At 40.4% G+C, this 27,967-nt stretch overlaps 1 protein-coding gene across 1 annotated transcript; it reads right to left on the reverse strand.

Moving 5' to 3' along the window:
• Positions 1-3,874: 3,874 nt before the first annotated feature.
• LOC135462516 (deleted in malignant brain tumors 1 protein-like) lies at positions 3,875-27,967 on the reverse strand. The gene is made up of 18 exons (XM_064739742.1): positions 27,859-27,967; positions 25,128-25,281; positions 23,898-24,145; positions 21,776-21,923; positions 21,389-21,567; positions 19,826-19,979; positions 19,143-19,318; positions 17,903-18,050; positions 17,455-17,633; positions 15,163-15,316; positions 14,050-14,228; positions 13,153-13,303; positions 11,423-11,571; positions 9,096-9,249; positions 8,072-8,253; positions 5,343-5,496; positions 4,493-4,671; positions 3,875-4,039 (listed from the first exon to the last, which is right to left on the reverse strand). Exons 1-18 carry the CDS (start codon positions 27,965-27,967, stop codon positions 3,891-3,893), a joined length of 2,946 nt encoding a protein of 981 aa, XP_064595812.1. The 3' UTR covers positions 3,875-3,890.

Consider the following 27,967-nt stretch of genomic DNA (forward strand, 5'->3'; position numbering starts at 1 on the left):
TATTTGGCTATGTATTTTTCTATTCAGATAAAGACTCAAGATGTTCATTACAAAGACGACGTTTTGACCTGTGTAACCTGTCAATCAATCCAACCACAGATGTTTTTGCTGTACTGTTCGATCTTCTTTGATAGTTCATGAGATTCAAATTTATTCATCACTTTTATGTAAGAGGGTGATTTATTTTAATTTATAGGGGCAATACATGTACATTAAGCAGGAGAGCATAATATACGCCGCTTTTACATTTGAGAAAGCGGACAGTGGCATGGTGGTTAAAGGCGTTTGCATTTGGATGGCTATGACATCCCATACAGGTGCGAGTTCAAACCCAGCCTTGGGTTATGTTGCTAACTGGATGAAAAGTGCCTATATTCATATGATATAATATAGTTTTGAAAGACCGGTTGAACCATTGTATGTATATACGAATTAATCATTATGTTTCATGGAGATAAATTGCTAGGAGCTTTTGACTTCGGATTTGTAGGACACACGAGCTGAGGGTTCAAGCCCGGCAAGGTTTACTGCGGCTTTGGTGATAATAATAAGTTAACTAAGCACGTGTGACCGTTAGTGCACTGCAACATTTGTTGAAGAGCGCTTGTGTTAACTACCAATAGCCGAAACCGATACAACACAAGCAGGATTTGATCATGCGTCGATAATTTACATGTTAAGGCCACACTTAAAATGCAACATCGCGATTGAGAAAACGACGTCGAGCTTTAAATGGGTCTCTAACATGCAAAAACTCTCATGTGTCCACATCGTGTTCAGATAAGTCGAATTCTGTGGGTCGATATGAGCTTTTTTTTTTCGTGGCACAAGAAGAACATTACATAATGTTCAGCTGCTTAGCTGCCAACAATGTATAAACTTATAATGTAAATCTTCGTTCTTATTTAAAAAAAAAACATTTGAAAACATAACCGCTTGGGTAAAACCTTTAAACTACGTGTTGTAACTGTCAGGAGTTCGAATCCATCCATGAAAAATAGAAGGTGAAAATAGAAGAGCAGTCATTAGACCAATAGACACAGATGAAAGGACGTAAATCCCCAGCCAAACTTTAATTCTGCATCTGTAATGAAAAATAACTTCTTAGTTATGATGCACACTATTGACACAATGTATGAACAGATACATGGCCTGCGTATGGGCTCCCCACTATCTCCTGATTTGAGCAGTCAGCATTAGCCAGTTCGCCTGTACGCTGGTAATCGAAAAGTGGACACCAGTGTTGCATTTCACCCAGATGACAACCCGAACAAATACCTACAATCAGCGCATCAAATTTACCGTGAAGACCCAGAAATACCAACAAATCCCTCTCCTTGATTTCCTTATCAAGAAGACAGATGACCAACTCACAACTATAGTATATGGCAAGCCTACCTATTCCAACCTATATATCCACTACAAATCTAACCATTCTCCCAAAACTAAAGCCGCCATTTTTTTTGCTCTAGCCAAAAGAGCCACCTCTATATACTCAACCGACTTACCATTAGAAACCAACCACCTGCGAAATGTATTTACTAACCTAATTGGATACCTGGCAGACATGGTAAACCTACTCATAGGAGCCACCACTAACCCAGGGCCTACTCAGCAACCCAGAACCCTCGATGAAAGAACTGGCGTCCAAATGACTGTTCCGTTCAAAGGTCACACGAGTTATTCGATCGACTGGTTACTAAAACAAAACACTGGTATAGAGACCATATTTAGGACTCAGAACACCCTGACAAACCATCTTCAAGCAAATGGAAGGAACATGTCCACGCCCAAGACTACCCTACGTGGTGTCGTATACCAGATGCTATGCAGCTGTAACTAGTACTACATTGGTGAGTCCTGCCGACCTGTAGACAAACGTATTAAAGAACACCAGACCTCAGTTCAGAAATCAGCCTCAAATTCCGCCATTTCAGATCACATCAAAGAAAACCCTACTCAGCTAATCAACTGGGACAATATCAAGACCCTTAACACCAACTTAAGTCACTGGAACAAAGAAAACTACAAAAAATCCCTGCAGATCAGATGCCTTGATCCTTACACCGGTATCTGCCTGCCCTCTCCATATGACCATCAGTTGGTTAGCGGGCTAGCGCAGCGTAATGACCCAGGAGTCTCTCACCAATGCGGTCGCTCTGAGTACAAGTTCAGCTCATGCTGGCTTCTTCTCCGGCCGTACGGGGGAAGGTTTGGCAGCATCCTATGGATGGTCGTGGGTTTCCCCCAGGTTTCCACCCACCATAATGCTGGCCGCCGTCGTAGAAGTGAAATATTCTTGAGTACGGCGTAAAACGCCAATCAAATAAATAAATAAATCTCCTTATGATCTATTAAACCTCCAGCAACCCCACGGAGCTTAATCCGATTATATGTATACCATTCTACTATGTTAGCTGACTTTAGATAAGCTTTCCATTGTTTATCCTTTATTTAATACTTTGTTAATCTTTTAAACTGTGTTATCTCTCTTTGACACTTGTACCTCACGCTGTACAAATATAAACTCTGTTATTTTACTGATGTCAACCACTTGAAAATGATGCTAGTATCAGCATCGAAACGTCCTGTATGTAATAAACAAGAAGTCGTTATCCATAAGAAATCCATCTTGTCTTAGCTATACATCAAGTAGAATACCAGAATACGTGCGGACTAGCCGTACATAACTTCATACATAAAAATAAATTAATGAGAAAGCCTGCCTACTCGTGGTTGCAGAAGCAATCTACAATACTCACACTGAAAAAAAATGTCTCTATACTTCGCGAAATAATAGAAAAAAGTGTTGAGAATATATTTTCTTACGTATATTCATGTTTGGTTTTTTGGTGTTGTACATCAATTGTCTTTTCACCTTCTAATGTAACACAGAAATACATAAAAACCGTTTTGTTTGTGATATTTCTGCTCAGAAGCTTTATATGCTGAAACAAAAGATGTATTCGCATTATGCGATGCAAATGTCAATCGGATTTCCCATGTTCATATATAACAGAATAATGGTACAGTCACGGTTCAGTGCACACAACAGGGATGGTAGGGGACAAGCAGTAAGCCATCCGTGCTCATAGATCCTCTCTCACTAATCTGCAATGAAGATTTGAGAACGCATAATGAGAAATAATATTGAGATATGGTCCAGGGGTCCAGAAAGACAAAGCGCCATGTAAGAGAAGACAGCAATACGACAAAATAAGCCTCCAAGCCAAATATGGACATCTCACTGAATTATCTCCCCTTCACATCACAATCCGATCGGGCTACACCCGTCTGCTATACCCTTGAGTTATATCTTCTTTAACACAATATCCAGATTCTTTGAAATTTACTTCAGCCTGGGTTTTATTCTGCCAGACCTCGAGGATACTGAATCCTGATTTATGCAGAAATACAGAAATGTAACGTAAGACTTTTATACAATATAATAAGACTTACAACATAAAGGAAAAGGCACTTGAAAATAATTTTTGTATTGAGGATATTTGGGACTTGCCCATGTTATATATAATGTCTGTGTATTAATGACAGAATTAAGGATGTAACACATGTGAAATAAATATATCTGCACTATAACAAATTTTTCACCAAACAAATATGTTCAAATTTGATTTTTCATCACATTTATATTTTCAGTCTATTCATAAATATTACAATAATTCAGAAATAATGCATAGGTTTGGATATAAAAAACAAAACAACACATTTACATTCAACTAAAACTTGAAAAAAAATATTAAAGACTTATTTTACAAATACGTGTGCACCCTCCTTCATTTGAGTTCCGCCCCGTCTTTAATGTTTTCTTCCTCTTCCAATATAATTAGTTTGACAAAATAATTAAGGTGAGAAGGTGTCGTCGTTCTTGTCTACTCCAGGCTCGTTGTTGTCGAACACGACGATTCGTCAAACCCGTTTCGGCAGTTCCAACGCATATCACACCGTTCCCGTCTCTTAAAGCAGCCCATTGCTGGGTCCCCACAGGGTTCATATTCCGCAAGAAAACACGGGTTTGAGGCTAGCAAAAATGGAATATATACGTTTTGTATTGTAGTAAACATGTAAAATACAGACTTAAACATGATCAAAAATACTTTGTCGGATAAACGAAATATTATGATATGAAATGAGGGGGATGCAACTTTATGGACTTGAAGTGTTTGATCATGCAGTGGCATTGTGGCTAGTGGTATGTATGTATGTATGAATGTGTGTGTGTGTGTGTGTCTGTCTGTGTGTGTGTGTGTGTGTCCAAACGAGGCAGCAGCAAGTAACATTTTGAAATTACTCGAACCGGGCTCGATTCCGAGTCTCCCGGATCTGTGGGTAACGGTAAAACTATGGAGTCGGGCCACAGAGGCGCTCAAGGTTTAGCCACAACGTGAAAAACTTCATTCAATAAAACTATTAAATGTAATGGATTTATCTACTGCATTTTGACACACAGCTACACGTATGCCGTGGGACTAACCTGGCTGAGTGTTGGAGCAGATGACTCTGACGTCTTCATAATTACTGCAGATATGGTCTCCCCAGTCACCATGATCACACTGAGCGATATTTGTCTCATTTCCTCGGCAGATGGCGCCACCCAGCCAAATCATTTTAATTATCATAGTTGGATATGAGGGAGGTATATAGTTTCCGAATCTGTCCAAAAGAAATGGAGATTTAAATCGCGTCGTTAAATGACGAAAAATAAAAACACAGAAAAAAAAGGAAACACCAGTTTTATACCAACTACTACAGACTGCAGAAGTGCGTGTGTACATGTGGAAGTTTCTTGACGCGATAGTGGGAAAATCTGCCAGCAACCTGAGGATGGGGGTGTGTTTCCGGTATAATCCTGCCCGACGTCGTATAAATAAAATATTCTTCAATAGGGCGTACTCAGCCAAAGAAATAAGTAAATAAATAAATATATAAACATTTATCATATTCGATCAGAGAGGTCATCAATATATCCAACTTAATTTCTGATATTAACTTGCAGTTTGCGAGAAAAATTATAAATCTCTACAAGTTTAAAAAAAACAATTCATGGCTAGCGATTAGTTTTCTGATTCTACGCCCGCTCTCCGAACCTCTTGTAAAATTGATTGGTAAAGTAAGTTATGCGGTTTGCACACATGGACTGTCATGTGATTGCAATTCTTCGTTACGTGGGGTACTTGCAGTCACGATCGTCTGAGTAATTTGACCTGCACATAATGGTGTCCCGTGCAAATGGACAATGTACCAGTTTAACCTTCAACTCTCAAGCTATGATAAGAGAATAAGAGAATAAATAGCTTTGAAGTGTAATGTCATCAGCGTCATACCTGTACCCAAGAGACCGGCAGACAACAAAGGCGGTTTCGTTGTTGAACCTTTCAGCGCAGACTCTCCCCCATTCTCCGGCGAAGTAAACCTCAATTAGGCCGGTCTGCCAGTCGGGACCCCTCCGTCCAAACATAAGTCTTGTCTCTACTGACCCTGAGGGTATCAAGATGTAAACCAAAGAAACTAAGACTTGGGGCCAATTCCTTTGACTAGAGCATAAAGGACGCCATGCGACCATGTGGGAAATCGTCTATCGACAGCACAGTGGTATGGCAGATTTTCTGTTGTACGAAAACATGAAAAACTTACTTAAACTTGTGTAAAATTATAAATGCAAGAAGCCAGTAAAAAGTGAGAGTGTTGTGACAAATATCTTTTGTTTTATTGCAAGACAAAAGTCAAAGATCAAAAGCAATTTTTTTTTTCTCATTAGGGTCATTCATGTGGATAATTTCCATAATAATGAAAACATGATTACCAAAGCTAATATTATTTGTGTGCATATGATATCAACTTAGAGCAATTCAAGCTGTTCAGACGTATCATGCTGGTTTACTCTCATATTTGTGTAAATCGAAAAGAAAGAATCGATGATGCATTTTTATGTTTTATTTTCTAGTGCCTAATATCAGTTATGTAGAAATTTATTAAACCACACACAAACAAATAGCAGTTGTGATTTCTTAGTTTGTTCAAGGTATATATCAGGTATATTTTTAAATATCGTAATTAGGCACTGATGATGACCTATATATCTGTCTAGGGAAAACTGCATGTAGCCAAAGGTTCGTATGATTACCGTAACAAAATTATTATTAAAAATGTGACAAGGAGAGACACCAGCCCTTGTATTCATAGAAACGACAAAGTAGGTCCAATATTCGTCATAAATACTGTTAATAATAAGTGAAATACGTGAAATATTCGGATTAAAGATATGTTATATGCTTGAAACCAAACATTTGGGTAGGGGATACGTGAATGTTTGTGTGGTGAAACCAAATGTTTGGGTAGGGGATGTGTGAGATGTTTGTGTCGTAACATCAAATGTTTGGTTAGGGGAAACGTGACATGCTTGTGTGGTTAAACCAAATGTTTTGATGGGGAAACTTGAGATGTTTGCGTGGTAATTCCAAATGTTTGGGTGGGGGATACTTGAGAAGCTTGTGTGGTGAAACCAAATATTGTTGTGGGGATACGGGAGACGCTTGTGTGGTAAAATCAAATGTTTGGATGGTGAATATGTGAGATGCTTGTCTGGTAAAACCAAATTATTGGATGGGGGATACTTGAGATGCTTGTGTGATGAAACCAAATGTGAAAGTGAGGGATATGTGAGATGCTTGTGTAGTAAAACCAAATGTTTGGATGGGAGATGCGTGACAAGCTTGTGTGGTGAAACCAAATGTTTTGGATTGGGAATACATCAGATGTTTGTGTGGTGATCCCAAATGCTTAGGTGAGGGATAAATGAGATGCTTGTGTGGTAAAACCAAAGTTTAAGATAGGGGATACGTCAGATGTTTGTGTGGTGAAACCAAACGTTTGGGTGGGTGCGGGATGGGGGGGAGGGGTACAAGAGGTGCTTGTGTGGTCAAGCCAAAGGTTTGGATTGGGAATACATCAGATGCTTGTGTGGTGAAGCCAAATGTTTAGGTGGGGGGTACGAGAAGTCCTTGTGTGGTGAAGCCAAATGTTTAGGTGGGGGGGGGGGGGGGGGGGTGTACGAGAGGTGCTTGTGTGGTGAAACCAAATGTTTGGATAGGGGAGACGTGAGATGTTTGTGTGGTAAAACCAAATGTATGGATGGGAGATACGTGAGATGCTTGTGCATTATACGTGAAATGTTTGTGAGGTGAAACCAAATGTTTGAGTGGGGGAAACGTAAAATATTTAGATGAAAGACACGTGAGTTGTTTAAGCAGATGATGTGTGAGATATTTGCCCAGAAGATAATTACATGATGATACGTCAAACATTTTGGATAAATTGTTTGGGTGGAAGATATTCCGATGTTTGGGTGGAAAATAGACCAAATGTTTGGATCGTGAAAGGGGGATGTTTGATAGTCAGATGGTTGTGTGGATACCACATTTGTCGGGTGAAGGAAAAGTCAGATGGCTGTGTGGGTAATACATTTGTTGGGGTGAAGGAAACGTCAGGTGGTGTGTGTAATGCATCTGTCGCGTGCAGACTGTGAGACAGTCGTGAGGCATAAGAATATAACTTGGTCGGTGATATATCCCGGGAACTTGCAACCAGACAGACTGATTTCCCAAACCATAGCAGAAACGGCAGTCAATCAATCAATCAATCAATCAATCGATCAATCGATCAATCAATCGATCAATCAATCAACCAATCAATCAATCAGCCAATCAATTAGTCAGTCAAACAATCAGTGGATTCCCTAATCAGTGTAATCTGTCAATCGGCATGGATATTGTTTTTGTTTAAAATTTTGAGAAATTTGACACTTTGAGAATTCCAACAGGTATTTCGACATTTCCAAGAAGAGAGCAAATTGAAGTGTACCGAACTTTCTAACGAAGATTCTAACATTAGAACTGCTGTAAAAGATAAGCTGTGCGTGATATTTTCGCCTGCCTAGCCCAAAAAAGTCATATGACTTCATAACTTTGGACAAGGCTTACCTGAACTTATTTATTCAGTGAAAATGATGAATATATGGCAGTCGAGCAGTTGCAACCAGAATGCAAGGACATACCTGTAAATGGTGTGTTGTAACAGTATAATCCTATATCGTGGTAATGGGTGCAGGAAGTATTTCTCCAGTTTCCACGAAGGCATTGTGAGATGTTAGTTTCGTTTCCTAAGCATTTTACGTTGTCCATCCATACTGGCCCACTTCCTGTTCCAAATCTGGATCGTGGAACCTTATTCCCATTTCTAATTTAAAAATAAAAAACACACAAATGCGCCCGCTACTCCATAATCTTGAAACAGGCGACACAGAAGATAATGAAAAAAAAGCAATTATACCTGCAAATCCCAAATTTTTTGCGACTATATTAGAACAGAAGAAATAGTTGACTTTCACAAAATATCAGCCGTGATACGTTTAATATCGGTAATAAAACAGCTAACATGTATAAAGCGTGTGCAGTTTGATCATTTTCAACTTTGAGAATCATTTGAGCACTATAAATAAAGTAGGTGGGAATCTGATATTTACCTCAAACCAGTCACTTCAACCATTCTAATGCTAGTAAACTGAAATTTTCTGTATATAACAATACAGAACAGTTTTATTAACAGAATTTTTTTTAATAATTTTAAAGTTTACCCTTGTATGAAGACTAAACTTTATAAGTTAAATGTACTAGAAAAGAGAGGTAACAATTAATGTATCAATATAAATTTAAATAAAAATCAAAGTTCGAGTAAAGTTTACAAACGAGGCTCAAAGTAAATGAGCGCGCCTTCAAAATTTGGTCCGCGGCACCTTATATATTATTGATGCTCTCGCGTTCATTTAGACGATATAACGTAGAGATTACAAATCACTTTCCTCAAGCATGTTATTACGTACCTGTAATTCCAATTTAAATATTAAAAAAGAAGAAATATCACTCGTCTGTAGTAGACAACATGATACGTTTTTTCCACCTAGGTGTACTTCAATGTGGCTGGAAAATTCCCGACATGGCGTTAGACAGTAATCAAATCGAATGTTTAAAATAAGTGGGGTAAAGAAAGTAAAGCGCGTTGATGAAAAGTAAAATGCATACCTATAGCCCAGACTACGACAGATTACAGGAGCAGAGAACGGACCAAAGCCCTCATCGCACACCGTGCCCCAGAGTCCACCATTGAATATTTCCAGGCGCCCGGTGAGATAGTTTGGGCTCCGATGGCCGTCAACCAGTCTGGTCAATAGCTCCTCTGAAAAGGGAACGGCTTGATAGAAGGCACAACTTCAGACCACAGACTCCGTAGGATTCGTGTCAATATTCTGGAGGTTTAGAGTTTACACGGTCCATATTTTTCCCTTTTTTGTTCTGGGGATTTAGGAATAAGGGAACATTATTTCGTTCAGATGGCACATTTTCTTGCTTGGAAGAAATAATATCTCTAATGGACAGGTCTATTATACGCTGGAAATATTGATCACACTAGCCCCCTTTCTGTCTGCTGTTCTAAGAATGTAGTAAATACGTTCAATGTCAATACAGCATTTTGAGTAATTCTTGACCAGTGACGTCCAGTTAACATCACTGCATTTTTTTACCTAATTGTGCGTAAGTCATGATGCTGGGTGATTTGTAATTTTCTACTATTTAGGTATTTAAATCAACAGTTAAAATAAAACCCCGAATAAAAGAAATTTATTTATTTATTTATTTATTTACTTATTTATTTATTTCTTTATTTATCCATCTATCTGACTGGTATTTTACGCCGTACTCAAGAATATTTCACTTATACGACGGCGGCCAGTATTATGGTGGGTGGAAACCGGGCAGAGCACGGGCGATACCCACGACCATCTGCAGGTTGCTGGGAGAGACCCTCTTACGTACGGCCAAAGAGGAAGACCTAGGCAAATTAACAAAAGCCTAATCATTTGCCAGCTATCACACTGTCGTGACTACCCTACTTTTTATGCTGTACGTCTTAATCATATTACTACCCATGGTATGATAGACATGTAGTTGGAATTTAATGACCCCTACGTTTCTTCACCAACAGTTGACAGCGACTCACCACCGGCTACCTTTGTGGCTCAGTCGGTTAGCGCGCTAGCGCTGCGTACTGACCCAAGAGCCTCTCACCAATGCCGTCGCTGTGAGTTCAAGTCTAGCTCACACTGGCTTCCCTCTCCGGCCGTAGGTGGCAAGGTCTTCTAGCAACCTGCGAATAACCCACGACCATAATGCTGGCCACCGTCGTATAAGTGAAATATTCTTCAGTTTGGCGTAAAACACCAATCAAGTAAATACATAAATCCAAACACCACCATAGGACTGTGTTTCTCTCCTGCCAGCCTGCCACGATGACAGCATATTGATAGTCATGTCGTACTGGAAAATCACGACAGAGATCGACCATGGCGTCACATCCAGTCACAATCACCTTATGTTAGCATGCCAGTCAGGCGCAATGGCCCAGGAGCCTCTCACTAATGCGGTCCTTGTGAGTTCAAAATCAGCTCATGTTATCTTCCTCTCAGGTCGTTTGATAGAAGGTCTGCAGCAACTACTCTCTGTCCGGCTTCTTCAGGCCATGACGGCTCTATAGTAAGACAGCATAAACTACACTTGGAAAGACAGGCATCGCATTGGTGATTGGCTACTGCTTCAATGTGCAGTGCCAGCACGCTAACTGCTATACCATAGAGGCCCCTCTTCGATAACTCAAATAAAAGTACAAGTGGAAAACCTCAATCTGAAAACACTTCTGTCTTCCAGCTTCCTCAATATATTTCATTCAGTCCACTCTTTCTGTGTGACGATCTATACACTTCAGTAAATGTGGGCTCCAATACACTTTCTGCTGTCTTCCGTTGGGGTAACTTCATGTAGTATGTTTTCACACAATCTAATTAACTGTGAGTGATTGAACTTCGTGCGGCAGCAATGGAAGACGGATGCGGCCATGTTCTGTCCTACATCTTTCTCCAAAACAGGAACGGCGATATCTAAACGACAGTGCGAGATTTAGTCGAGATTAGGTCGAGATTAGGGCATCAGCGCGAGATTCAGTCGAGATTCCCACAAGACTCAAACGACATTCGTTCCATATCTCAGTCCAACAGCATTTCATTGAATGGTGCAACTTATAAACATGTATGTCATGGGGAATTCCCCAGGTAGACATATGACGGAGAATCACGCCCATATTGTTAGCGGCGTATCGAGCAAAATATGACAAGATACATGTGGGCCACTGATATCATGGCCGTAAAAATACGGATATCCCGTCGGAAATGACATCGAGTTATAGACCCACGTGTCAGCTGGTTTTGAACGTAAATGCCATCATTCCTTAGGCCTAAGTGTCTGCAGATTATTGAAGACTCACCCTGGGGATTTGGGTTAAAACAGACCAAACTCACGTCCTCGTTGTGACGGCAGTTGTGAATTCCCCACCCCCCAAGTTGAGCACTCTGATATAACAGTCTCGTTCCCAGAACAACGAACTTCGTTCAACCAAATCTGTCCAGTCCCTTGTCCAAAATACGCATTCGGCAATTCGACTCCTTCGCTGCAAACAGTGTAATGGAAAAAAAACATTATTTTCCCTTTCAACCATATGTACATGTATGTTTTGATTGACGCAACTTCGTGCTTTCAGTATCTGTAACATGTTACATCACATGGCTTTGTTACCAAGAACGTCATGAAAAATATTTGTGGTCCAGCAGATCTGTCGCCACACCACTTTCTAAATAATTGAGGTTATATTATTTCTGTCTTCATGGATGATGTAGGTTCGGATCACAATAAAGAGCTTGAAACATATTCGTAACATTGGAAACTATGGTGGTCCTTTATACCACATAGTCACCAGAGCGTCTCACATGGCAGGCACGCACATGGAACTCGCCTCCTGCGAGTGAAGACCTGGCTACCATACATATACAGGTACATGTACGGGGAAAGATCATATTGTACTTGTGAAATGTCCGTGGTTTTCTTTTCTTAACACCCGAAATTCTTCCCAGTCGCAAATACTGCAGTGTCAAAAACTTTTTAAAAACAAATACTTAACATAAATAAGAAGTCATAATTGAGTAACAGGGCGGTTTATCGGCTCCATTATCGTCCTGCATAGTCAACTACATCTGCTTGAAGATCAGTGGTGAATTTTCGGTTTTGGCATAGTATAGATTCCCAGTTTTATCGTTAGAATTTTTTTCGAAATTCCCACTTATTTCTCCAAGAAACTGTATTTATTAATTTATTTAGTTATTTATTTGGTTGGTGTTTTACGTCGCACTCAAGAATATTCCATGTATACGACGGAGGCCAGAATTATGGTTTTGAGGAAACCGGGCATGGTACGGAAAAACCTTCGACCATCCGCAGGTTGCTCGCTGATCTCCTCATGTACGGCCGGAGAGGAAGCCAGAATGAGTTGGACTTTAACTCACTGCGACCGCATCAAGAAACTGTAGAATAAATGTACATATATGTGTGTCTGTATGCTTTGGGTGGTACGTGGTATCACGACGGGGAGCCATTAGGTATGTGTACATATTCTGTTGCTTCCTGCAGCAGAGTCACACGGTCAAAGTGCTGCTGCTACTGAAGCATCATGTTGAAGACTCCAGACATATGGAAACCCACGAGGATCCTCCGGCTGCCTGCAGATATTGCCACTTTTTGCGACAGGGAAGGAAGACAGCATGCGCTGGACTTAAACTCACAGCGATCACATTTTTCAGAGGCTCCTGGATCATTGTGCCGCGCTGGCACTCCAAACACTCGGCCACTGTCAAGGACACTTAAACTAGTATTAAAAGGCAACTTATATATACATATATGCTTCAGTTCATACCTTACTTTTGTTCAGTCATATTGCCTCATTTTTTATCGTCCAAACGACAGCTTGAGTTGGCTGATTTCTGTATGAGTATTTGGGCCACACCCATTTGATTTACATTAGACACTAACTCACTGACACAGCGGCATTACCGACATCATTTTCAAAAAAACATAAAATCTGATAAAGGTTATTCCTTCGTTCGAGATTGTGAACATCGTCATTACTCTGAATATAAACATTTCTGATTTAGACATAGTTGTTACTGTTGGTTTCTTAACGCCTTTACGTGGGCCTTACCTGAATCCCAAAAGCCCACAGATAGTTCTGGCTGCGCTGTGGTCGAAAATGTTGTCACAAACCGTGCCCCATGTGTTCTTGTGGTAGACCTCCAGTCGGCCACTGAGACTGTTTGTTCCTCGACTCCCGTTAACAAGCCGAATGGGAGTTACTAGGTAACAAAACACCAGAATCACATGTTTCAGTTGTTAAAAGGCATAACTGTGATTGCTTTGTACTGGGAACCAAGATGTGCACTGGTAGTTGAGTTGGTGTCTCTGACAGCTTTCCAAAAGAGTACTTTTGAAACACTGGTCCGTTGACAGGGGAGCCTTATGCCCTAGATGTATGTTTAAAAGGCATCCTACATGAAATTCGGCTTGTAAGATTGGGTCTGTATACCTGAGCTCCACACTCACGTCACATATTGAGTGGTAAAAGCATCACATAATCAGTAGAAAAAACGCGACTGACTCAATGCTAAATGCGCCATTGTATTGAACGGTAAAAGACTTTATTGCCACATTCAATTATATCTGGGTTAAGTTCACTGTGGTAAACAATTCATTCACGATGTCACATTTGTCCTTAGCTGTAAACAGTTATTAGGTAGACAATGTTTTAACTCCTAAAGCTGAAAAATATTCTCTAAGGTAGTATTTCGTGTTTTGACTTAGTTCAGAAATGATTCCTGGTGCTTAGTGAGGTACAGTCTCTTCTCGCAATATATTCTTGCTTTTGAGTAAGTCATGTGTGTTCCACTCAACTTTTATAAGATTACTACATCGTAGTTAACTTTCGAGGATGGGGCAACATTGCTACAGGAGGGGGTGGTGTACATGTGAATCTATGGTCCGCTATGATCTCTGAATCGCTACGAGAACGATTGTGTTCGATGTTTTCGATCTACAGTCTTACCTGTTAAAACATTTGAGCATTCCAAACCGAGGTCTTCACTGTGAAGACAACTGTTATTCCCCCAAGGACGGTGTGAACACTGAGGTATGCTAGTCTCGTTCCCAGAACACTTCACCTCGTCCAACCAGATGATCCCAGTACCTGCTCCAAGCCCTGCTCGCGTAACTGCAGTGCCATATCTGTTACACGTAAAAGAGTATCACTCAAATTACGATGATTTAGAAATATACAAATCCAAGAGTTCATGATTTTTGATGTTGGTCAAAATGTACGGCTATACCTATAGCGACTAAGAGCAGATTGCACTATTAAAGCGCTAAGCGTTTACTATAGGTATATGTAGCTATGGAAGCCTGTTGCTGCCACCCACTTTTTAGTACACTCAATTTTCTATTGTAAGGTCGAAAACGGGAAAACATAAAAGAGCGAAGATTGTAAGCGCTAACCAACGAAAGGACGAAAATCAAAAAGGCAAAACTGCGAAGGTCGAAAACGCGAAAGTGGAATGAGACAATAGGAAAATGCGCAAAGAAAATGCGCGGAGAAAATGCGAAATACAACATTGCGCTTCCAGGTTTTCGCTTCGAAAGTCGAAAATTCAAAGTTAATTTCCCCCTTTTTACCCTTTTAATGAGGTCGAAAACGCAAATTAACTTATCATAGCGTATAGTTTCAAGCGACCACTAACCCTCAGCGCTCCGCTATACAAGCAAAATATAGGACTAAAGACAAAAACGAAAAAGGACCAACACATAACATATTACACCTATACCCATAACACTCCATGGCTCTCGCAAATAAAACTCTTTTTAGCTGTTTCACCATTTGACTATAGTTCGTTACTTCAGAAATAAAAATGCCATCTTAGGACCTTAAACATATTGCAGAAAAATGCCAATAAATACCGGAAGGTAAATGAAACAAAACTCAGTTTTGTATCATCACATGACACATGCATTTATATGTTCTTCATTCACACACAAAATACACATAAGTATTTTCTAACAGAGCATTGAGGGTTCTTTCCTTTTTGATCTATGATTAATTATTTAATATATTTTTGTTAATGTTATTTTTATAAGTTTATGTAAGTATGCACGTGTTTAAAAATACCTGTATCCAATAATGCGACAAAGAGTCTTTGCCGTCACTGCGTTCACACGATGATCACACACTGTTCCCCAGGTACCGCTGTAGAAGACCTCCAAACGTCCAGTAACACCAGACGAAGATTCCTCGCCATTAACAAGTCTAAGAGGATAAGATTCTGAAAATTACAGTTTAGGACAATAGAACAGTATCTGTGCGTCGAAACAAACATTCGTATACCAGTCGTCAACTAAAAAACTATATAAAATAGGCAACTACAATGAAGTTCGAATGACGCTAGGTATGTTCTAGGCGATGAGTGAAATTAGTATTCAGAGTAAATAAGTTGTCCAGAACAAAGTAAATGCACAGGTATTTCAAATGAGATTTGATTAAAACTTCAGGTCTTACAAGTTACAACATTTCCAGTTTTCGCCAGTTCACAGTATATCCAAGCGTTCCTTAGGTGCATTTCTTTAACTATTTGATTGTTGTTTAACGCGATATCGCTTTATTTATTTTATTGATGTTTTACGCTGAACTGAAGAAAATTTCACTTTTAAGACGACATCCAGCATTACGGTGATAAGAAAACTTGCAGAGCCTGGGGGAAACACACGGCCATCTACAGGTTGCTGCAAGACCTCCCCACGTACGGCCGTAGAGGAAGCCAGCATGAGCTGGACTTGAACTCACAGCGACCGCATTGGTACGCCAAATCGAATTACCTGGTGCAAAGCACCGAGCGTAGGCAATTCACCGATGAATTTTCAGCATGTGATGTGGAAAGTTTCCATAGACATGTACATCTTCCCATTAATATACACACCTTCCCATAGATATACAAACTTTCGCACAGATATATACACTTTCTCAGAGATATACACAATTTCCATTAGCTATTCACACCTTTCCATAGATATACAAACTTTCGCACAGATATACACACCTTCACACACACATACACAACTTTCCATACATATACACACTTGCGCACAGATATGCACCTTCCCATAGATATACACACATTCCCATAACTACACACATCTTCCAATAGATATACACACCTTCCCATAGATATGCACATCTTCCCATAGCTATGCACACTTTCCCATAGATATGTACACCTTCCCATTAATATGCACACCTTCCCATAGATATACAAACTTTCGCACAAGTATACACACTTTCTCAGAGATATACACTTTTCAATAGCTATTCACACATTTAAATAGATATACACATCTTTGCACAGATATACACACCTTTTCAGAGATATACACACCTTCCAATAACTATTTACACCTTCCCATAAATATACAAACTTTCGCACAGATATAAATACCTTCACACACATACACAACTTCCCACAGATATACACACTTGCGCACAGATATACACCTTCCCATAGATATACACACATTCCCATAACTACACACTTCTTCCAATAGATATACACACCTTCCCATGAATATGCACATCTTCCCATAGCTATGCACACTTTTGTATAAGTGAAATGCTATTGCCTACGGTATAAAACACCAATCAAATCAATAAATAAATGTGTCATAGAAACAAATAAATAAAATGGTTTCACATTGATTCCATGTACTATAGATCATGGGAAAACAAATACTAACTTAAATCGTATCAAGTTTAACTGGGTTTCAGACTGATGGACTGATGGACTAACGGATTGACGGACTGATGCACTGATGGACAGACGGGCTGATGGATTAATGGACTGACGGACTGACAGACTGACGGATTGACGGACTGACGGATTGACGGACTGATGGTCTTATGGACTGAATGGCGGTCTGGCGGACTGGTAGACCAATAGACTGACGGACTCCTGAACTGGCAGATTGACGGATTGACGGCTGATGGACTGATGGAGGGACGGACGGACTGATGGACAGATGGACTGATGGACTAACGGATTGACGGACTGATGCACTGATGGACAGACGGGCTGATGGATTGATTGACTAACGGATTGACGGATTTATGGACTGACGGATTGACCGACTGACGGATTGATGGACTGATAGTCTCATGGACTGAATGGCGGTTTGGCGGACTTGTAGACTGATAGACTGTTGGACTGAACTGACAGACTGATGGATTGACGGACTGATGGACTGATTGACTGGCGGACTGTCAGACTGATGGACTGATGAACTGACAATTGACCGACCGATAGTCTGATAGTCTGATGGACTGACAGACCAACCTGCCGGGAGTAAACCTATAGTCTCCACCGGGAGCATTGAGGGAAGCGTTGAGTCAGATGTTTCAACTCTGTAGCCTTACCTGTAGTATCGTTTGAACAGACCAAACCGAGGTCATCATCGTGCCTACATATGTATCCCCCCCAAGGACGGTGTGAACACTGGGATATGCGAGTCTCGTTCCCTGAACACGCCACATCGTCCAACCAGATTACCCCAGTACCCGCTCCAAACCCAGCATTGTTAACCGGATATCCACGGCTGTAACAAACCCGCGGAATTTGGAACAAATATGAATAGGCCTAACTGAAGACTAGGACATGTTACAGAAGAAACAGTTTCGTAGACAGTGTACTAAGGCAACAAGAGTGAGGGTGTCCACAAACCAAAATACATGTATAAAGGTAGAAAATATGCCGGAATGAAAAATGACTTTTGTCTTGCTTCCGCAATGTTAGCATAGAACACTTAAACCCATCGTTTTACAGCTTTTTTCCCTAAATCCTTTAATAGTTATGAATACAGCATACCTGTAGCCAAGAATGCGGCAAATAGTATTGGCGGTGAGTTTATTGGATCTACCATCACAAACGGTCCCCCATACACCTGAGTAGAGAACCTCCAAACGTCCGCTTAGACTAGTTGCTGTTTTGGATCCATTGACCAGTGTGATTCTTTCTGAAATAAAGGTTTATTCGGCACGGTCTTAGCCAATTGGTGCACTATGAACACAGCATAACGCTGTTCACAACCCAAGACCCTAAAGTCTGTAAATGTTTATATTGAGCAAACATTTACACATCATTCCGACCAAGATGGGTCGTGACTGAGAAGCTAACATACTTATACGTTTAACTATATTATTTATTTAAAACAATTAAAACAATTCCGATATTGAACTGGTCCACGGGCCAACAAGAAGTCATTTTAAACTGAAGTCAAACTTTCAATCCACTTTAAATTGTTTTTTTTCTCTCATGCAAAAAGGTCAAAGTTTACCGGTGGAGATATATTGTATATATAAGCAACATGTATACAATGTATATATTAGCAGCATGTATAAACGGTTGCATACATTAGCAGGCTTACCTATTTACTAGTGCCTGTCTACAAGTCCCTATTTACAAATCCCTATTTACAAATCCCTATTTACAAGTCCTATCTACAACTCTCTATCCACAGGTCCCTACTTACTAGTCATTATCTACTAGTCTCTATCTTTAAGTCCCTATTATAGGACTGAGCAGTGATAACTGGAAATACTTCAACAAACGCTTGCCCATCCACAAATGAACTCTGCCATGCGTATCATCTGCAGGTTGCTGACGACCTTCTCACGTACGGTCGGAGAGAAAGCGAGCATGAGTTGGACTTGAAATCACAGCGACCGCATTGGTGAGAGGCTCCTGGGTCATTACGCTGCGCTAATGCGCTAACCAACTGAGCCACGGAGCCCCCCTGGAATTGTAGGTTTGCTATACTTTTCGGTGAAGGACTCCGTCACCTTTGGCTGTGAGTCCATTTTGCCGCGGTATCTAGTTTTTGATGCGTTCCAGAGTTCTACACTATAGATTAGTGTGTTTCTAGCTGTGGGATAAACCAAAGAGAGAATGCTATCACTTAAACACACAGGAAAGTTAATTACATTCTTTTGTTTACAGAAAAAGTACAGCACTACGGGAAAAGATAACACACCTTGTTTGCAAGGCCATCTCTGGTTAATATGGATATGTTTATTTGCACACGATCCGGAAAAGAGGTCAGTCCTACCTGTTCTTTCGTTTGAGCAGACCAAGCCGATGTCTTCGCTATGCCCACAGTTATTCTCTCCCCAAGGACGATGAGAACACTGGGATATGCGAGCCTCGTTCCCTGAACACGCCAAATCGTCCAACCAGATTACTCCGGTACCGGCTCCAAACGCTCCGTTGATTGGATAGCCATCCCTGTAACACACCAGTAGAATTTAGAAAAAAAGAAAATCAAACGAAAACAAGCAAACAAGAAATGAAATGAAATAAAAGAAAACACTGCATGTCGTCAAACAATTTGGTGTTCTTATTTATTTATTTAATTACTTTACTTTATTTAATAATTGACCTTCATGGCCGAGTGTTAGCGTGCCAAAGTCTCTCACCGATGTGATCGCTGTCAGTTTAAATCCAGTTCAATTTAAGCTCAGCAGCAGCCTGGTCGTGATTTTCAACAGTTTAGAATGTAAGCTTTTAAACTATGTTAATATGGCTTGTATTTCTATTCCTCACACATTGATCAGTAACTTACGAAACGTGTGTGGATTACGTCTGCAGTAATTATAGAGGATATGCCCAAGTAAGTGGAAAATACTAGTACCTGTTGTATTGACTTCTGTTTTGTTAACTTGAATGACAATGAACACTTAAACTCGTCGTTTACTAAACACGATTCCTGAAATACATATGTATACAACACACCTGTAACCGAAAATGCGGCAAAGTGTACTGGCACTGAGTTTGTTGAATTTATCGTCGCAAACGGTTCCCCATATGCCGAAGGCGGAAACTTCCAGTCGTCCGCTTAGAGTAGTAGGTGTCGTTGATCCATTTGCAAGCCTGATTTTTTCTGCAACTAGAGGTTTAGTTACATGTGAACTGCAGGCCATGCATGACTGAGGAGTTCAGATTATCTGTTGCAACTTTCTCTGTGCATTGCTCAAGGAAGGGTCAGTGGTTGTGCGGCTAAGTTACTCTGAGTACACGACTGTTATCGTAACTGTCTCTAGATATTTGTCTGTCAATCACTACGGCATGGACAACCTCATCATACTCTACTTGATGACCCAGCAGCCTCTCACCAATGCGGTTGCTCTGAGTTCCTTTGAGTTCTGCCGGAAAGGAAGTCCATCTTACGCTGGGTTCCTTTCCGGCAGTACACTGTCACCGTAATGCTGGCCGCTGTCGTATAAGCGAAATTACTTGAGAGCGGCGTAAAACACCAATCAAATAAATATATAAATTCCGGACCTGATGATAAGTGCCCAGACAGTCCTTAAAGCGATTGTGCGGCTATGTACGATCACAATAGTGCCACCACTCGATAAGGTTAACATTTAGAGGAGCTTGATTAATTTTAGCATTATTACAAATGCCATGGCGGCTTCCCCTGACCAGTGTAATAAGAATTCCTGTGGAGTATTTAACATATATCCCCTCCTGTACCAGCGGAGGACATTTGAACTATAATACACAAGTGGAGCAGCTCCAAAACTCCACGACTCAATATTTTGACACCTTATTTTGTCATTATCATGAAAACTAAATTTCACGGTGAGTGAGTCAGTCAGTGAGTGCTTGGGGTTTAACGTCGCACTTACAACTATGGACACAGGGCAAATTTCCACTTTTCCTTTATCTAGTGCTGCTTCACTGAGAGGGCTTACCGAAGGCAAGTAAACCACACCACCCGAGCCATTTTGCTGATACGGGTAACCAGTCTTGACACTATTCCCTAAATGTTGAACGCTACGCGAGGAAATTACAACTTCCTCTTTATAAGTCTTAGGTGTGACCCAGGACTGACCTTGGATCTACCGCTCACGACACGGACGCTCTACCAACAGTGCTACCGTAATTTCATGGAGAACATTACAGATATATATGTACAGGTTTAGAGACAAAGCCACAAAATGCGGTCTAAGTGTTAAATCACCGTAAGATATATATGTAGATAAAGGAGAATAAAACAGGCAGATCACATAACAGATAGCCATTATGTACACAATAGCCTATTGTGACTTTAAAGCCATGGGTAATAGGTGAATGTTACAGAGATACCCAGGTATGGTGTTATAAAAACATGTGGAATCATACTAAACCAACTTAGACTGTAAAAACGGGGAACTACAACAGCATTGGTGTTGTAAAAGTCAACATTTTCTGATTCTTCAATGCTTTTAAGGCCATCATGAAGAGCCGGCTTACATCTGTAAATATCCAATGCTTCCTTGTGAATCATTTGTTTATACTTTATAGGCTTACCTGTTGTATCGTTAGTGCACACCAAACCAAGGTCTTGGCCATGCCTACATTTATTATTTCCCCAAGGAGCATGTGAACACTGAGATATGCGAGTTTCGTTCCCTGAACAAACCACATCGTCCAACAAAATAAACCCAGAACCTTCACCAAACCCTGCTCGACGGACCGAATAGCCATGGCTGTAACAAACCAGCAGAATTCAGAAGGAAAAAATCGGTGGAGTTAATCTGACACACATTCTATAAAACTGCATGAAGGAGCGTAGTAATTACAGGATAGCGAATATTCTCCTCGCAAAAACATCTATTTTATTCATTTTCAAAATGAACCCTTAAAACCATCGTTTAACAGTTAAGATTCCCCGCTCCTTGCATGTACACAGCATACCTGTAGCCAAGAATGCGGCAAAGAGTATTGGCTGTGCGTTTGTTGGAGTTGTTGTCACAAACGGTCCCCCATACACCGAAGTAGAAAACCTCCAAACGTCCGCTTAGACTGGTTGCTGTTTTTTGTCCACCTACGAGCCTGATTCTTTCTGAAAGTAAAGGTTTAGCTAATTGCAGTTGTATAAGTACAATATAACGCCGTTCAGAGCTTAAGGCTTTAGTGTTCGTTAATGTATAGATTGGGGTCACATTTAAGCATTTCAGGACGGTACATCTATACTTTTGAAAAACCTCGTTCCTGAAACTGAAGTTTTAGCAGCATGAGAACCGCGGTTTGTGACTGAAAAGCTAAACGTTCCATGTTCTGCACTTTCCTCTGTAATGTTCAACGAAAGATCTGTGGTTAAGCAACTAAGGTATGCCATCAGACAGCTGTTGCCAATTTTTGATAGGCGACAATGTTATCGTTTAATGTTGTAACACATTCCGAAACACTCAGCGGCCAAAACGCTTTGGTGCATACTTGATCAGCCTGTGAAAAAGCAGCAAATAAAATCTTGACCTCTTGGCCGTCAAAATCTAAACCTTTCTATACCAGCAGATGGGAAGTGTGCGTAACAACACAACCTCATCGACACCTGTCTCCTTGTGTGCTCTCACCCAGATTTCTCCGCTTTCGGCATTAAAGTTACATGAGCACATTGATTTCCCTTATTATTCATGTTGTACATTTGTAGAGTTCAACCTCAAAAATGTGTATGCCCTAAAGTTCGCCTGGTGCAATGCCACACCACCACATGCAGCTTGCAGTTTGCTCTACAACATCTCAAAAAATCGACCTAGCATGAACACCTTTTATGAGCTGTGATTACTGGTAGTTAAGTCATCGCATTCTGTTACATGTACCTTAGTATTCTACAGGGTGACAGGAAGTAACACTGGCAAAACGTTTTCAGTTCTATCCAAAACACACACAATTCTATACAAATACGATTTATTTTAACTAGTTACAAACTAGCAGTGCAGAAATTTATAGTTCATCAAGAACCTAAAATGTCTGCATGGCAACATTACCCAATCAGTGCTCCTTCACACTTCCGTTTGGAGGCAAATCTTGAATCAAGTCGCCTGAATTGCGCATGTGTAACCTTAAAACTCGCACATGCCCAAAGGTTAGACATTTTCCTTTATTTCAATACCATGCATGAACCCTTTCATCCAAAAAGACAGACTGGCAGAGAAAAAAGACTTTTCAACAATAATTACACAGAGTTCAATTCCGAAACACGGAAGCGCCACTGGGGTACTGGTTCTCTGTGATCGTCAGCCAATCAAGGCCCTTTGATAGCGAACATCTGACGACCATGTCTGCAAATTGTTTTTTTTTTTCTTGGCATTAAGCATCAACTGCAGCAAATAACTCACTCAAGCTAGAAAACCAATCCCTCCATGCCCAGTAACACCCGATCTGTGACTTTCTATGACCACAAACTGCGATTCGTTGTGATCTATTGATCGTGGTCAATCGCTGCCTGTTCGCGAGAGTCCTTTATAAACCAATCGTCAACTTCTACCGGTGAGTACGGCGTAAAACACCGATCAAAAAAAAAATCAACTTCTACCGGACTCATGATATTCACGGTGGTTATGTGATAACATGAAATCAAATGTGAAAAACAAAATGGAATTCTTGAAGATTGATTGCCGAACTCGTGTGTACATGTAGCTCGTGCGACAAAGCACGGCCGATTAAGATTAGGTAGACTTCGTGTAGCCAATTGCATAGCTTTTGAAATGTATCTCTGTCCTAGTTTTGAAGCTTTAAAGTCAATGCGTCCTTCATACTGATTGCGTTTCTGTGCCATTTCCCATGACGAATGGTATCTCAGCGCTCTATTCTGGGGCATATATCTGTTATAAATAGCATATGATGGGAATAGATGAAATGCGGTTACACGTAATTAAACCTAGGAGGAGCAGGACAACGTATTAGTATATGCCAAAGCATGGTGACGATTTTTTTTTAGGATTCCTAATAATTAAAATATATAATAAAAAATGGATTTTTTGTATGATAGAGATGAACAATACAAATCTACCAGTTAAACATCTGCTTGTCTTACCTGTTGTATCGTTTGAACATAATAAACCGAGGTCTTCGTGATGCCCACAGTTATTTTCTCCCCAAGGAAGATGAGAACACTGGGATATGCGAGTCTCGTTCCCTGCACACACCACATCATCCAACCAGATCAACCCAGTGCCTGCCCTGTTGACTGCATAGCCACTGCTGCTACATTCCAACAGAACCTTGGATGTATCTTCCTTACCACAAATTACAGATATACAGGCCCCTGGATCACGAAGCGATCTCAAGGCAAAATTTTAATCACTTTTAAATTGTAATTTCTGATGTGATTGCCAAAATATTTTTTGACAGAATATCACTTAAGTATAAGATCGCTTCGTGACCCTGGGGCTTGGTCTACAGTGTGAGCCTGATTTATTTTTCTTGAAGCTGATCAAAATATATACCTAAAACAACTAATTACTCGCCCATCAATAGTTTTTGATACTTGATAATTGATAGCCCAGTTATGTGCAATAGTAGGCATTACACAAGTAAATTTTACAACCCATCCCATCCCCCCCTAAAAAAAATGACAGTTACCGTTAAAGATACAAGTAATGCCAGAAATCCCAATTCCTTACATATATCAGTGACTCTGCTCAAGTAACCTAAGCGTTCCTACGCTACCCAGTTCTTTCATATCCGAATGGTTCCGAAGGGATTTAACTACAGTCACAGCGAAAATTGATCACTGTCGGCTGCAGCATTTATGTAGACGGTTTACATGTAGAGGTTTAGTCTGTAGCCCATCATACAGGCAGCAGCTATACGGCTCTCACCGTCTCAACGTCGCTGTACTATTAGTACTACTCTTATGGAGACTATTTATAGTTTATTTGTGGGCAATCGTGACGTCAGATACAGTGTGTAAATATGTGAAAATTAACAAAGATACACCCTCACGAGAAATATCTACTTGTTGCCGAAGGTATTTGGATGGAATAGAGAGGTCATTGTCTTACACGGATTTGTTTACCGCTTATTCGTTTCAGAGCATAGAAACGATTGATTCGAATGCTCTGTCGTGGAGAGTGTGTGAAACAGATTTGTTCTGAAGCACATGGTACATGTAGTTATTTATCTGATTGGTGTTTTACGCCGTACTCAAGGTACTTATAAAACCATGTGTACAAACTGCTGGGAAGCCTTATAACCGCATACAGCTCTAGTCAAATGCTGTTTTCTTTCACTTTAAATTAGTATGCCAATGTTTAAAAAATACCTGTGTCCAAGAATGCGACAAAGGCTGGAAGCAGTGATATCAGTCACACCATCATCACACACGGTTCCCCATGTACCGTTATAGAACACCTCCAAACGTCCAGTAACAGCAGATGATGTCTCCTCGCCATCAACGAGTCTAAGAGGGTAGGTCGCTGGAAATGAAAGTTTAAGTCAATAGCCACCGTGGCTTTCGAATTCATCTGCAGATTTGATTAAACTCTGACCTGTTACATATCAGCAGATTTCCACTTGAGTTGATATCCTAGTTTAAGATCATACCGATTTATTTATTTATCACCCGGGTCGGGTCATACCAAAGACTTTAAAAATGGTATTTGCTAATGCCTTGCTTGGCGCTCAGCACTGAGTCATCTGTGCAAGGAAACATGGCTTATCGGCCTGATGTCAGTTTAATATCAGTGGGTGGGGCTATCATGTCTGGTTTCTTCGACATGATACTTCAGTGACGGCAGCACTTTGGCCGCACAATGTCACCCTGCCACCAGAAGACACAATGTATATATAAACACTTAGTAACTCATATGACAGTCATATGACTGAAAATTGTTAAGTACGACGTTAAACCTCAACATACATACATACATACATACATACATACATACATACACACATACACACACACACACACACACACACACACACACACACACACACACACACACACACACACACACACACACACACACACACACACACATTTATTTATCAAGCGCCAAAGCCTTCCTTGCAGGGTATTATTGTTAGATTTATTTTTGTTCGCTTTTTCAAGCTTCAATATCATCAAAACTGCTAAATACGGAGATACAAAACTCACAAGTAACGATACTAACACCATGATATAGCTTTTGCTGCTCTGGAAGTATTGACCGTTAACGTGATTTGGTGGCCATTTTTCTTTAATACAGAAAAAAATGAACAGGTGAACATGAATTTACAGCGATCGCGCTGCTGACCGGCCTCTGTGCTCCGCTGACACGGAGACCCACCATTAGCTCATGCTTGTAAGCGGGGATGGCAACAGTATAGACAGATATGGGAGTCAAATACCCATATATACTGGTTACACAAACAAACACAAGGGTACATACACGTGGGTGGGTGAGTGAGTGAGTGTTTGGAGTTAAACGTCGTGTTTAACAATTTTTCAGTCATATGACGACGAAGGAATCTTTAAAGTGTATATAATGCGCCTCCTTGTTGCAGGACGGTTTTCCACCGCTCTTTTCTCTAGTGCTGCTTCACTGAGTCCCCTTACCGAAGCCAAGTAAGACGCCCGGACCATTAAACTGATACAAGTCAACCAGTCGTTGCTCTATCCCCTTTATGCTGAACGCCAAGCGAGGGAGTTACAACTTTCTCTTTTAAGGTCTTAAGTGTGACTCGACCTAGGGTTGATCCTGGATTTACCGCTGCCGCATGCACATAGAGGGGAGTCTTAATTCATCAAAACTAACAAAGATCATAAGATGTCAGCGATGTATATGCACTGACATGATCGAAAGCAGGTATACAGGCATAACGACCGCAGGTGGAGTTAGGGACAGCTTTACATGGAGACGCAGAATTGAATGTTTGTACTGGATAAGGCAAGTGGTGATGAAAGTAAATGGAGGGAGGGGGGCTGGCCAGGATTCCAAGCCTCGCTTGTACGACCATTGTTCTTGCTCAGATTATGTTTTGTCTTCTCTGACACCTGTTTTTTTTTTGTTTTGCAAGGAAAGTGCGAGTCACAGCTGTCAACTTTTTGCACATGTTCATTACCAAATCGCTTGGTCTACCGGCAGGAATATCAATTTTAACCCACCTGTGACCTACTTTTCGGCCGTATTGGCACAGTATGGACATTTTTTAAAAATATTCTTTTCTAGAACCGCTGCTCCGATTACACTGAATTTGTCGGATGGCATATTTACAAAATTTGATTTTAAATATATTATATATTAAAATATATTATATTGTCAATATATTATCTATTAAAATATTTGTGTCTACATCCTAGACACAAATAGAGTGTATAGGCATTATATAACATGCACTTGTACATGTTCCAAAATATAGTAAATCGGCCTTTTGTCAAATTCCGATGCCATGTATATCCTGTATTTATTAAGATCGCTCATAGATTACGTACAGTACATATATAGTCCCTTCCACTCAGCAGTTTTGAACTTTACAGCGGTTTTAGTCTTCTGTTACGTGACCTGCAAACTTGGGAGAAAATTGCAAATTTTCGACTTTCGATGGCAATTTGCGACATAAGTACATCTTCCAGGGAAGAAATAAGATCAGATCCATGTTACATGCAATTCACTCGTTCGGAAAGTTTATTGTCTAATGTGGATTACGTCTATTTTTTGCTCATATTAAACAAACAAGTGGTCTTTTCAGAAGAGCATAGAACTAATAGATCGGAACTGTCTGTGGTGGAGAAAGTGGAAAGTTTTAGAGAGTGGACGCGAAAAGCTGTATGTACCGATCGCTTGGAAGCCGTGCAACTGCATACAGTTCTAGTTCCTTTAACTCCTCTGCTTCAGGCATCTCTGAATTTGTACTGGAAAATGTCGAAGGACGGTAGGCTACGTGAATAATGTAGATTATAAGATTGAAGTAAATATTAATGTGTGACCCTTTTTACCTCAACACCCTATTGATGTTTAAAGAATTGTTTAGCATCTTTTGTTGAATGTATACTTGGTCAGTGTAGTTACCTACAACAGCACCGATAACAGATGTTAGGGTGAACAGACACAGACACGCCTTCACAGACGTCAGCGGCAGACCGGCGACAACGTCCAGACGTATCCTGTGTCTCGCCAT

Source organism: Liolophura sinensis, chromosome 2 (genome assembly GCF_032854445.1).
Source record: "Liolophura sinensis isolate JHLJ2023 chromosome 2, CUHK_Ljap_v2, whole genome shotgun sequence".
Classification (NCBI taxonomy): Eukaryota; Metazoa; Mollusca; class Polyplacophora; order Chitonida; family Chitonidae; genus Liolophura; species Liolophura sinensis.

Excerpts from the sequence above, each read along its gene's own strand:
- LOC135462516 (XM_064739742.1), bottom strand. The coding sequence starts at position 27,967 with ATGGCGAGACACAGGATACGTCTGGACGTTGTCGCCGGTCTGCCGCTG. Across the intron at positions 19,319-19,825 it reads TGCCGCATTTTCGGTTACAG|GGATGGCTATCCAATCAACG; the intron begins GTGTGTTGTATA and ends GGTGTGTTACAG. Across the intron at positions 17,634-17,902 it reads TGCCGCATTCTTGGCTACAG|CCGTGGATATCCGGTTAACA; the intron begins GTATGCTGTATT and ends GGTTTGTTACAG.